At 46.8% G+C, this 14241-nt stretch overlaps 1 protein-coding gene and 1 pseudogene across 1 annotated transcript; one reads left to right on the top strand and one right to left on the bottom strand.

The window, feature by feature from the left end:
* Nucleotides 1-2192: 2192 nt before the first annotated feature.
* LOC142817668 (uncharacterized) lies at nt 2193-11316 on the top strand. Its single transcript, XM_075894862.1, has 2 exons — nt 2193-2340; nt 8770-11316. The coding sequence occupies exon 2, from the start codon at nt 8783-8785 to the stop codon at nt 9479-9481; it is 699 nt and encodes a 232-aa protein (XP_075750977.1). The 5' UTR covers nt 2193-2340; nt 8770-8782; the 3' UTR covers nt 9482-11316.
* A 516-nt stretch (nt 11317-11832) lies between these two features.
* LOC119165083 (heat shock protein HSP 90-alpha-like) lies at nt 11833-14241 on the bottom strand (annotated as a pseudogene).

Genomic DNA, 14241 nt, shown 5'->3' with positions numbered 1-14241 from the left:
CAGAACATGCTCCATTGGGCATATTGCGACATCGCTAGTGTGTAACAGATGGTCGGCGTGGACTTCCCGTTAAGGTACATAGAGGTCACTGCCGTGCTTTCTCTTTCCGCCAGCTTCGTAATAAAAATTCGGTGGAACCGCTTCGAACGGAGACACGGCGTCCTTGCGAAACTCATCTCCAAAAGGTCGATCACTTTCAGCGGCCGCGAGCTCCGTATTCCGGCAAGCGGCTTGAGCATCATTTTGCAGCAGCCTGCAACCCACAAGTGAACAGCCCGGCAGATATGTCAGACCAAAACCACCAAGCTCGACGGGCACCGTATTGTGTAGGAACAACAAATCCGGTGAAGCCGATTGGGAAGAGCACTTCAGCGGGACTGAATACTCAGTTAACACAGCGTCACAGAGTTCCGCAAGGACCTGCCCATACGTGATTGTCTACGGCCAACTACCAATACTTGGCGATGTACTCTCTTTCGACACTCTCGTACACGTTATAGCAAAGCAGCCATTGGGCTAGTTCGTATTATTCACTTTAAATGCCGAAGGTTGGGCACAGCACAAGGCATGAACAGAAGAAGAGGGCGACACTCACCAATGGAAGTTCAGTTAGGAGGCAACACATGTGCAGCTTACAAATTAGGCACATGGTACGGTTTCTCTCGCCAAAAAACAAAATGACTATCCTGATAACACAATAAATTATCAAGTCGCATGCGCCCAAGCAAAAAACAAAAAAATCGAAGTAAATAAAAATAACAGTGGAGGAGGGATGATGAGAACTAAAAATGTGTGGAGTGGGAGGCAGCATTTGCTATATCAAAAACATGTGGTCTGAAAAAAATTAAGAGAGCGAATGGTCAGACATGAAGAATTGAAAAAAAAAAATATGCCTGGAGATTCATTTGTATACTCACCGATTGCGCGTTCTTTCTTGGCGCAAAGGCCCGGAAATCCGTGTTGGCGGCACCAACGCTAGTAAATTATTGGCTTTACGGTCCTCGTCGAAGGCGCGCAACAGCATATAGATGAACAATGTAACCATGCAGCGTTTCGTATACACGCGTTTCACAGTTCATTGTTTATTGCTTATGTACGGCAGTTTAGTGGACGATGCCGGTTCACTCAGCCAACACGTGTCGTCCGTATACGCTGGACACTCCAACGGTCACTTCTGGTGCGGTTCCGACAATGACCATGCAACGAAGTAATGATAAAGAAAGAGACAGACGGGCCAGAAATAAGAAAAGGACTGACAGTCGATTCGTAGTTTGTTAAGGTTACTACCCTGCCTGCCCGCCGGAATATAGTTGAAACAATGGGAGAAAAGGCGCTGAAGATATGAACGAACAACAACGTAAGAACAGACGAAGCTGCATTTTCCGAAGGCTGACTGATCGTTTGGAACATCGAGCACGCAGCTCTTCCATTCAGCGGAACCAACATACGACCTTATCTTCTTCCTTGCCCTCAAAATTTTCGTCCTCTTTCTCTTTTGCCAGTTCAGGGCATCCAGCTTGACTTAGTATTGGTTAATCTTTCATCTATCCATGATTTCCACCTCTTCTGGAAACGAGACATCGCGAGCAGGACAGAAGGGGACTTAGCGCTAAGTCCATATCTGTAATGTTGTACTGTTGCCCTTCACTTCTCTCTCTCTTCTCCTTTAATCCCCTCACCCCTTCCCCCAGTGCAGGGTAGCAAACCGGACGTGCGTCTGGTTCACCTCCCTGCCTTTCATTTCTTCCCCTCCTTCTCCTCCTCCTTGTCCTGTTTATTACGCTTTCACTCGTTCATATGTACCGACTGGCCCAAAATGGGCACTCTAGTGCAGCTCGTTCTCTTCCTTAGCAAGGAACGAAGTTATGTATCGTCAAAAAGACCACCAGGAGAATCAGAACAGACACCATCAAGGCCGACAGGAAAATGAACCCGGAGGCTTATAATAGCATTCTTAATTGTTCGTCTCACGACCAGCACTCCATAAAACTCTTTAACGGGGGCCTCTGTAAGGAGCCAACGTAACTCTTCCCGAGCCTTGTACGCTTTATTTTTTCTCTTCGTTTCCACGTCTCGGCAGCGCGTGTCTTCGCTTTGCTGGGCGGAAGCGACGTTGATGGCTTGCCGGTGATCAGATCGGGAAGAAGCCCATTTGAAGAACCGCTCGATCTCTACCGCCAAGGACTCCGCGCGTAACCTCCTCTTGGATCGAAAAATTGCATTGTGTGCGCATAACCCAGAGCGCCAGCAGCCGCGCGCGCATGATTTATGCGCCGACCTGGTGAGTGGCAAGTCCGCGAAAGTTTCGTACGATACCCCCCATGTGCACAGCGAATCCAGGTGAGTAATGTTGTAGGCCCGTGTACTCAGATTTGGGTGCACGTTAAAGAACCCCAGGTGGTCGAAATTTCCGGAGCCCTCCACTATGGCGTCTCTCATAATCATATGGTGGTTTTGGGACGTTAAACCCCAAAAATCAATCAAATCGAAGCCAGGTGAGTGCTCCAACCAGTCACCGCCTCAAGCGCAAGGCGGCCGTGATGTAGTTAATCACATCGTTGTCACGTGAGCGGAATTATGAGTATCGTGTGTGTGCGCGCAGTTGCCTGACACGTGCGTATAGATGTAAGCGACGAAGATTTCCTCTGTTGGCCAGGGACAAAGTTCACGATATTTGTCGCTAGCAAGTGTAAACTGTGAAAGTACGCGCGCGAACGCTGCCAACTGCTCGTCACTTTGGTCTGCAGCCACAGTGTTAGCAGCGGTCTATCGCAGTGCGTAGCCAGAAATCTCTTTCGGGAAGTTCGGACTTAAACAATACTTTATGGTGGTTCACGTGCGTACACGTTTGTGTGTGCGTATATATGCATGTAAAACTGAATAAAAAAATCGCGAGTAGGGAAGGGGGAGTGGGATGGTCGAGCTCTCTCAACTCGCTCATACCTGTCGACATCACTGTCAAACAGGATATTTTTCATAGAGAGCTGAGGAGAGTAAGATATCGCTATCAAGTGCTAAATAACCGTGTTTATCCTGGATTGGAGACCTGTTGTTAAGCGCGAAATGTGGGAATCATATTCCACTGTGATCATCTTTGTATATCATAAGTGTTTCTGTAAGCATGTGAAGAAATCTCCCCCTTTCACTTGAGCTGAGGTGCAAAACATCATCATCATCATCATCCTGACTACGTCCACTGCAGGACAAAGGCCTCTCCCACGTTCCGCCAGTTAACCCGGTCCTGTGCTTGCTGCTGCCAATTTATACCCGCAAACTTCTTCATCTCATCAGCCCACCTAACCTTCTGTCTCCCCCTAACCCGCTTGCTTTCTCTGGGAATCCAGTTAGTTACCCTTAACGACCAGCGGTTATCCTGTCTACGCGCTACATGACCGGCCCATGTACACTTCTTGATTTCAGCTATGATATCCTTAACTCCCGTTTGTTCCCTAATCCACTCTGCTCTCTTCTTGTCTCTTAAGGTTACACCTACCATTTTTCTGCAAGACATAGCAACTCAGTAATAATTTTTCGACCTCACCCACGATAAAGAAGTTTAGTTTGACTATGGCAAATGCGTGTAACTTCTGAATCAGAAGTGCGAACTAAATGTGTTTATTTAAAACATCATAGCGTATCGCTAAGCTTCTGTTTGTGCAGGTTGAACTTGAAAATAATATTGTGCTTTAGTGTCACACGTGGTAAACAAAGTTTCGCCTATTCGGTACACATTCGTCATTTGACGTGCTGTCCCTTTGTGTCCATCAAATGCTGCCCCATGCACGACACAAGAGCTTATTATTGTTGGGCAACTCACTGGTTGTTGCGTTGGAGCATCGCGAGGTTTTTTCAGTTATAGAAAAAAAATGCGCCGTTTTGTTTTTGCAACATTTTTCATTCATTCATTCATTCATTCATTCATTCATTCCAACCGATGTATTGGAGTCGCAGTAGGCGTACCACTTTCAACCTAAGCTTACGCCCTATCTTATCTTATTTTCGCCCAGCTTTGTCCTACCTATAACATTCTTTTTTGTTATAGCAGACTGACTGTTCTTGTTTTTTTTTTTCCCGCAAGCTTGGTTTACTCTAGTACTGGCACTTGTGTACAGTTGATACCAGCCACGCCGTTCTATTGCCGTTTATTTCTTTCATATAGGACATCCACAACAGAAGTAATATTAAAGTGTAACGTTTACATGTAATGTGGGTGTACTTCAAGTGCTCATTTTGTTTTCTGATCGCTGTTAACTGTGGTAAAGGCTACGAGAAACAACATCACACGGTGCTGCGTGGTTCTAAATCGTACGTCATACTTTTCCCGCGCTCTGGGTTCTTTGGACCAAAGGAAAATAACATGTCTGAGAGTCACCTCGCAGCCCAACACTATAGGCCGCACCCCTGCCTCGAGCGCGTGCACACACAACACACACTCGCACACAACACTCTCTCTCTCTCTCTCTCTCTCTCTCTCTATATATATATATATATATATATATATATATATATATATATATATATATATATTCACCTTCGTACAGAGGAGTATGAGCTTACTGCTAAAAGGCTAAAGCTTTAGCATAATAGTATCACTGAGTAAACTAATAACCGCCAGTTTGAACACCGCGAAAAGTGACTACTGCGCTGGCATTGTACAGGAGATTTCTCAATTTTGCGTCAACGAAGCCGCTCCGTCGCTATCATCAGCTTTTACCCCTGAGTGCAACGAACGATAAACATTGACAGCAGCCGAACGATAATAACACTCAATGTGGGCGTGAGCTCCACTGCACCTCACGCGCTACTTCGGAGATATTCAACTCGGCTCTCATATAACTTGGCTGGCTTTCCGGCCGCCTGTGACACAAGGTTCCAAGGATGCACGATCAAAATATCCGATTACATTCGACATTGCCAGAAAAAGAAAGGCAGTGGTATTTTTACGCCCCCCTCCCCCAATAAAAACACAGGCCAAATGAAGAAAAGACTTGTCTGTTTAAACTTCGGATGTGTTTTTTTTTTTAAGCCGCAGGACCTCATACACTCTATAGTGCACCTCTGTGTTCATAATGAGCTGTCTATTCTTCCTGTCCTTTTTAGTTCTTCCTCCTTTCTGTCTTCATAATACGGTGTGTTTCGCTGTATTTGCCCCTTTCATCTCTTCTTTCTGCATTTTTTTCCAGTTTGAGAAGGTAATAGCCATGCTGTTTGTTTCTGAAGACGGCTGTCATTATGGTTGTGTTGGGTGTGCGCGTTCGTGTGAGGCACGCATCGTCAGCGTCTGCGGTACACTAGTATAGCTGATCTACAATTAGGCGTAAGCTCACTTTCGCGGGGCCTTAGCATGCTCGACCAATGTTCACATAGCGTTACCTAAGGTCAAACGTGAACTGGTTCAGTCAGCGAATCGATGAACTATGGGTGTTGCAGTGACATAAAGAGATATTTTTTTTTTAGAATTCAGCTATAGCATTTTGTCCGGAGCTCTTCTTTAGAGGTTTTCGTTACCTGCCAGGTATCGCAGAATACCTTGCGGACGTTCTGAACAAGAGCTTGGAGGAGAGAGGGGGCGAGGCACATGGAAGTGAGTTGGCCATCACGAGAGGTGAGGTGTAGCCCAGGCCGATTTTTGAAACTGTACTGGGGTTTTCGTCTGTGGGGCGGTCTCATATGGTGTGGATGTGCGAAACATTTGCGTGGTCAGGAAGCGGTGAGAGGTGGGGGTTTAACCCTCCTCCCATAATGTTTTTCTCTTGCATGTGTATGGACACATACACACAAGTACACGTACAAGCACATGCATGAACGCCCATAAATGTTGGCTCCCTCCTCGTAACAATTCGAAAAAAAAAAACAATCTGGTTACGTGCCTGGTTCGAAAAGTTCCATAACCTTCGGAAGTTACGGGTAGGAACCACTTCTAATTGAGATAATAATTTCATCAATTTAGTCAGTGTGGAAGCGTTGTGTCGAATAGAGGTGTGAGACAGCTTGATAAATGAAAGACGGTTTATTCTCCCGCCCTTTAAATCGCTCTGACGATGAGTTCACGCAATGTTTGTATCAAACATTACTCACGCTGTCACCGCCGTCTGCCCCTCGGTACTGGTGTGGAATTGTTCAGTACCTGAAAGCAGCGCGTGTAAGCACCTGCAGTTATGTAGAGTACGCCGTGACGAAATAATGCAGCTGGTTACTCTTTTGTCCAGTACATTTGCTTTTCGACGAAGGCAGCCATACATCAAAAGGGCGCCAAAACTTACGCCACGTTGTAAACCACCAAGATCTCTTACGACACTATCGCAGCTGTGACTTAAGGGTATAGATAACTGGCAAACACGGGTTACGAGGAAAAACGCGCACTGTCTTGTTTGTGTAGCTTCGCAGTCTCTGCTTTGCGTGAACTGTTTGGACATTGTATGGTGCGTGAAATGAAGTATTTAAGCGGAAAATAAAAGAGAAGAAAAGTACTACTGCGTGGCACCCAGCAACCTTAGAGTTCACAAAAAAATATATTTCTTTAAAGAAAAAAAACAAACAAACATAAAAGTACTGGGTGTCATGTGAAACCTTCAGTGGAACTAGTTCAAAGAACAGTTAGCAGCAGCCAAGTGTAATAGGGTGGATTTCCCCATGGAATTAAAAAAATATATCTATTTAAATTGACTGTCAACTTCCACCGATATAGAGACACAGACTCTCCTAAAGTTTGCTTCAAAAACTTTTCAAAAAACAAAATTTAGTTAGATCAAATCACTATAAAGTTTCTGCCCAGAAGGACGTACCTTGATCAGAAAAAAAAACGAAGCCATCTATTCGCTAATAAACTAATGAGAATTAATTTCGGTACTAAGCTTTGAAACAGATGTTCGCATCTGGAGCCAAGTGGTCACCATTCCCCCTCTACCCCTCCCCTCGGTGCCACACCATGCACATATCACGGAAAAGTGCACGTAAGGAGCTTTTCCTCACAGCTTCAGGTGTTTTAAATGCAAAATCTATCTATCTATCTATCTATCTATCTATCTATCTATCTATCTATCTATCTATCTATCTATCTATCTATCTATCTATCTATCTATCTATCTATCTATCTATCTATCTATCTATCTATCTATCTATCTATCTATCTATCTATCTATCTATCTATCGATCTGTCTGTCTGCCTGTCTGTCTGTCTGTCTGTCTGTCTGTCTGTCTGTCTGTCTGTCTGTCTGTCTGTCTGTCTGTCTGTCTGTCTGTCTGTCTGTCTGTCTGTCTGTCTGTCTGTCTGATATATCTATCTATCCGCCTACGAATTTTTGCTCTCCTAACCGTTTGGATAATGGGATCTAAACCAAAATGGTATGGCATAATATGACAGTAGTATATAGTGAGCATAATTGACTAGTCATAACATGAAAATCATCGCATGTATGTCATGAATGTCATGACTTATATGTCATGGTCTTGCTGCTCCTGCCATGGTTTCGTTCACATGACATATCGCAAAACTAGTATGGTACGATATTACTGCATGGCGTACATAAGTGACAGGCCCCCAAGTGAAAATCATGACATGCTTGTCATGTAAGAACATGACTACATGCCACGCTCATGATGCGCTCGCGGTCGTTTCGCTAGCTTCAAATATACCGAATTAGGTATTACGGGATGTGAATGGATGACGAAGGCACGTGTCTGCTGCAGAGCTGCTAATCCTGACAGGCGTGTCATGTCAGCACATGACTACATGCTACACTAATGATGCACTCGAGGTTGTTTTGCCAGCTTTACATATACAAAACTTCGTATTACGTGACGCGAACAGAGGACGAAGCTAAATGACATGTCTAAACATGATAATCATGGCATGCGTATCATGTAGAACATGACTACATGCTATGTGCATAGTGCGCTCGCGGCCATTTCGGTAGCTTCACATATACCAAATATGGCGTTATGTGACGTGAGCGGATGACGAATGTATATGACTGGTGCAAACATGATAATCATGATATACGTGTCCAGTGAGAGCCTGACTACGTACCACGCTCATGATGCGCTCGTGGCCGTTTTGCTGGCTTCACATAAACCAAATTTGGCAGTGCGGGACATGAATAGACGGCGACGATAAATGACATGTCCAAACATGATAATCATGACATGCGTGTCCCGTAAAACATGACGACATGCTACGCTCATAGCATGCTCGCGGCCGTTTCGCTAGCTTCACAGATACCAAATTTGGTATTACGTGACGTGAATCGACGATGAGCACAAATGCTAGGCGAAAACATGGTAATCATGACATAGAATTCATGTACGGAACGATATACGTCCGCCTCACAACGCTGGGCTGATTCTGATGTGACAATTCAACCTTCCCCATTCGTGCCTCGCATATCATCGATTTCCACTATACGTCTACAAATTTTTAGTTGTCTGCTCTTTTATGCTCTCATTCGATCATAGAATACACAATGAGTTGTGCAATGTTTCTGCCCTTGGATGGTACACAGGACACGATGACGACGCCGACATAAAAATTGCAACTGTATTCTTCATATAGCTGATATAGCAGTAAAACGTACCTTGTCAGTCCGTAAGTCCAGGTGACTATCATTCACCTCATTACAATCAGTGCACGAAAAGCACAAAAAAGCACAACAAAGTGCACTACACAAGCGCTGAACATGATGAGTATGTTTAAACGAGCCCAATTTGCTTCTTTACTTCAGTTATCATTCACCTCATGACCATAAAGCCTCACTTTTTTTTCTGTTGCAGTGGCCACTTTCTGATGTCCACTGGCGCCACCAACGTTCGAACACTGGCCCACTCTCTATTGCTTCTCCTTTCGCTGACACTTCTACACTTGACATCGCTGCCGTCCCAGCGAGTTTCAGCACAGGCCAGCCAGTACGGACAGCAGCGCCGCGAGTCCTTCCTGGTCACGCAAATCTGCAGGGGATCGCAGTCGTTCACCAACACCCTCAACCTCGTGCTGACACTTGGCCGCAGCGTGCTGGCGCAGCCCAGGCCACTCAACTTCGGAGGAAACTTGGGTCTCAACGTGACGCTGCGCGGACTCGACACTCTGTCGCTGCGGGGCGTGGCGGAGACATACTGCGACGAGAACGTCGCGCAGGCCTCGATTCCGGTCTCGCTCTCGCCGACCGTCGTGGTCACGCTGATCTCGCCGGTGCCGTACCTGCCGTACGTCCAGAAGGACATAGCCGGCACGCTGAGCGGACTCGAAGCGAACGTCGGCATTCGGGTGGACAGGAACGACCCCAGCGGCCGCCTGGTCATCTCGTCGCTCCAAGTGTTGAACGTGGACACCATCGATGTCGAGCTCAGCTCTTTCGCATCCTTCTCCGGCACGCCGTTCACGTCGTTCTTCCAACTGCCCGGCATGACTAGGAAGATCGCGCTTCTCGCGCCCGTGGTGCGTGCCGCGTTACAGGTGTTCATCGACAACAGCTCGTTTAGCCTGTAAACAACTCACAGCGTCTCTCATGGGCTCACCGAAGAGGAGAAAGCCATGCTCTTTTTCTCCTTACTCGATTTCTTGATCCTCCCCCGTCCCGCATCCCTCTTTCTCCTCTCTTAAAGCTATCTACGTGTGCACTAACGTGGTTTTAGCACATGCCTCTGAGATCGGATGCATTGCAAGCTTTTCGCACCTCGCCTGAATTTGCAGCGCTTCCGTTATCAGCCTACCTTTAACCAAGCGATGATGTCATGTGATGACGTCATGAGTACATCACAAAGTTGATCTGTGAGATCGTCATGTGAAGACGTAATCACGCGACGATTTTTTTTCCGTCACTCGTGTTGACGCTGGCGCTCAATTTTCACTTTTAACAAGGCATCCGAGGTTTTCCCATAAATAATGTGAAAGCGTCTCTAGAATAGGATATTTAGAAATAGCAGGATGTTTACGGTGACTTATGATAAAAAAGGACGGGCAGGATTTTCGTCAGGGCGTCAACTATACATACAGGGCATGTGCGCTGCGCGCACCTCTGGTGTTCAATATGTAGTATACCCTCAGCGCAACATACCGAAACGGTTTATGAATGGAAATATCTGCTGATGGCTAAAGTATGTTGTTATGTTCTCGTGAATAAATAATTCAGCGCGCTTAGGAAACATCGAATGTCAACATCGTTGAACATGTGATATAGTTGCAGGCGTAGCACGTTGTCAGCTGTACTTGAGAGTTTTGTCTCCTGCATGAATCTAAAGTATAGCGAGCAAGGCTATGAACCTGGCTAACATATTCGGTGTAATCATTAAAATTGTTGCCTATCTGTACTATACGACACCGAGCTATTAGCGTCAATGAGACGGAGTTTTACCACAAAGAAAGAGAGCATTTCTTTTTTACAATGGTATGGTTGCTGTATTGTGGTTAAACAACAATTGTGCATTAAGAGGCCCATTATCGAGGCAAGGCTTTGGAAAGCCGACTTCTTAAATCACGTGCTGACGATACTATGTCAAAATGACGAAAACCACTCTGCGAGAAAACCAACAGAAGTTTGAAAAGACCGCGCAACTTTCAGGATGTCCCGCTTCCAGAAGAAAACGTTGACGCGTGGTTGAGCTTTTATTGTGACGCCTAAGTCATTTCAACTGCTGAGCGAAATCCGTCCGTTCTTGCTTCCGTCTGTCCATCCATCCGTCCGTCCGTGCGTCAAACAGACAGACAGACGGACGACTGACGGATGCAGCCGGTGGATTATTCACGGTTTGCCGATAAAATCCACCGAAGCTTCGGCCTTACTCATTATCCTTCACTACATGAATATGCTGTGAGGTGGTTACTACGTACATGCATAGATAATGGTGACGACCGACCTGCGCATTAAGGAGCTTCACCCCTAAAATTTAGAACCCTCCCCGCTGTTTGTGAAGAGGGGAACCAACTAAACTGGGGTAGTGTTTTAACGGTGTGGCGTCGCGCGTGCAAGAGCGCTATAGGAATTGAGCGCACAGGGCTCCACTTCCCCCGATGCGCTTCTTATCGGACCGACGTTCCTTGTACTGTCATTGCTCCTCGTTGTAGGATTTCGCATGGATGGTGTTACTCATGGAAGATTCTACGTTTTGAAGAAAGTCAATACTTTGCGACAATTTAGTGCCAAACACACGTTTCGGTAGTGGCGGGGTACGCTTCCTGTGGTGCCGTTACAGACGCGGACAGATGCACAAGAGATGAAGAAGACTGGTCGTCGACACTCTCCGGAAACAACGTTTTCAAGTGGGTACGCAATCACGCGAGTTTTCTTCAATAAAAATATGCGCATATGTCCTAAAGGAAATCTCGTTAGGAGTCTCTGTCTTCACTTCATCCACCCCATCCAGCCTCTCAAGCATTCTCAGCACGAAGATTGCCTAAATTTCTTTTCTAATAGCAAATTTATTGATTTTCCGTCTCGAACCATGAAATCCTCGCATAAAGTTCATGCGTGGCAGCCCAAGTGCTTCTTATATACCACAATAACAATGAAATGGAGTAGTGATCAGACGTGAACCATGGTTATCCCATATCTAAAGGTCCTCAAGTGACATTTGGAAGGCGTGATATGTCATGCGACTCTAACGAAGTGGAAAGTGCAGCTTACGGCAAACTTGACGTGGCACATAACTGTGCCGAAGTACATATGTGACGTAAGAAGGTAGCGATGGTTGGTAGAAGCGGAAGAGCAAGAAGTGAGAATGGAATAAACATGGCGTATGAGCCAGGTCACGTCTCCCGGATCTAGCGTCACATGAGTCGACAGGATTCAAACCTGTGCGGGGAAACCCCAATGGATTTCTATTGGGGTTTCCATTGGGGTTTCATTGGGCCGAGCTCCCAGAAGCTTCGTCTTCTGGAAGCTCGAGGCCTTCCTTGGTGACAGAGACAAGAGAGTATTGCATCGTACTCCTTCAGCTGCTGTACGCAGTACTCGTCGATAGGCTCAATCATGTAGATGACCTTGAGGCCTCGCTCCCGTACCCGCTCCACGAAGGCAGAGTTGGCGACGTGGTCCTTGGACTTGCCGGTGATGAAGTAGATGTGCTTCTGGTTCTCCTTCATGAAAGACGTGTAGTCCTTCAGCGAGCACATCTCATCGCCAGAGGCTGAGGTGTATTACCGGAGGAACTCTGCAAGCTTCTTGCGGTTTTGAGATTCTTCGTGGATGCCCAGCTTGATGTTCTTGCTGAACTGCTCGTACAACTCCTTGTACATATCGCCATCCTCGGTGATGCTGTCGAAGAGCTCGAGGCACTTCTTGACGAGATTTTTGCGGATCACCTTGATGATTTTGTTCTGCTGGAGCATCTCTCGGGAAATGTTCAGGGGAAGGTACAAAGTATTCAGCTCAGCAGTTCAACAAAGACAGAAGCATTCACAATCAGCACCTTGTGAAGAAAAGTCTCCTGCAGAAGCGTCTAGTGTTCATCAATCACAAGATCGAAGCGACGTGAATCTAGTATACAACCTCACTCCCAACAATGAAAAAAGCACAGGTGCCCCTTCTGACGACACAAGTATACTTCAGGCAACCACCAACAGTGAATGGTTTATAAATACAGAAGATTCAAGTGCACAAAGCCCACACATTGTCTTCCACCGGAAACAGCTGCATTGGTTCACGTCGTAGAAGCCTGCGGAGGACTTGCTAAGAATGCTGGCACACCACGATCATTGTCACACCACAAGCAAATCGACAGGATGAAGACCTGGTAGCCAGCCTCACCGCAAAAATGTTTTCACCGCAGAAATGTCAGCCATTCATCAGTCATCAGTCTCAAATCATTCACGAAGTCACGTCTCCCAGTCATCAAGCGTCACACGAGTCGACAAAATGGAGACCTGCCTGCCCCTTCATCAGTCGCTCATCATCAACGCAGTTCCCCACAAGACGCCCTGACCATACATCGACTACCGAGTCATCTCCAACCAGGACTCAACGACTAGCCCCATGACAGGTTCATCGGCCTACCTTTGACATCCCCAAGTACACCGGGGAAGTGAACGATGGACCGTGCAGGACTGGTTCTTCCTGTTCGAGATCCACGCTACCGCTGCGTCATGATCGGAACGGGAGATCATCACCAACTTCACTGACTACGTCTCCGGTGAGGCATTTAAGTTTTACCTGACAGATATATTCGAAAACGACGAACCATAGCAAAAGATCAGAGAAGAGATTATTGCCCGTTCTAACGACTACGACAAGGACTTCCTCATTACCGACCATCTGCACACAACAACACTTGGCCGTCGCAGTCCACGCTCATTTCTCAAGGAACATAGTTTGTTTCTCTTCCTTGTTTCCACGAGGTTTCTCTTCGCGAAAGCCGGTGTTTTCAAAGTCGTCGCTCCAGCACACGACACGAGACGTTGCTTATCCACCTAATGCACTTCCTTCTTCGTCTCACGTACGTTTTCCACCACCCGGGTTTCAATCACACGGCTCTTCGAGCGTTCCTCACGCTCACCGTTTGCCTCGTAAGGACGCCGTGTTCACGATAGACGAGCTTACGCACCGGAAAAATAGCCTGTCGAGCCATGCTCCTTCCACACAGGTTCATGCATCGCCGTCCGGTGCATACACACTCGACAGTCGAAGCACCACCGAAGGCTCAGACGCATCGAACGTCACACGCTGCAATGCGCAAGAGCCTCTCGTAGTGAACAGGGTAGAAGAAGCTTCTGAAGAACTTTTTACCAACTCTGAAGCATTATCTTCATTGCCCGAACTGCATCACAACAACCCACAGACTACTAGCTGCCGACTGGGCATCACATCAGGCTGTCAAGAAAACCAGCGCGATGTTCAAGAAGGGATTCCACCGCAATACATTCCACAGCAACATCAGCAACGCCAGCAAAAGCAAGTACAAGAACCGCATACACTCCAATGGATACACCGACAGGATTCCGTGCCGACCGGTTGTGCCCTCGCGATCTCCGACGACAGCGCAGCTCTGGCCGACTGGGTTCGTCCTACGCCATCTCCTGCTGCTGGTTCCCTACGACGACGTCAGCGCAGCTCTGGCCGACTGGATTAGCCCTACGCCATCTCCTGTCGCCGACAAGAGCTCTCGCAAGTGGTGCCCCGTCCTAGGACTCCTGCGACCATGTTTCCATCTTTCATATCTCTCCTACCTCTCTTATGTCGTCGCTCACTGTCCTAGCGCATCTCTCTTTCTCTCTATACCTTTAATCCTATCCTTTTAATCCCTCCTCACCCTCAT

This window comes from Rhipicephalus microplus, chromosome 1 (assembly GCF_043290135.1).
Source record: "Rhipicephalus microplus isolate Deutch F79 chromosome 1, USDA_Rmic, whole genome shotgun sequence".
Classification (NCBI taxonomy): Eukaryota; Metazoa; Arthropoda; class Arachnida; order Ixodida; family Ixodidae; genus Rhipicephalus; species Rhipicephalus microplus.
This window is presented reverse-complemented; position numbering and strand designations above follow the sequence as displayed.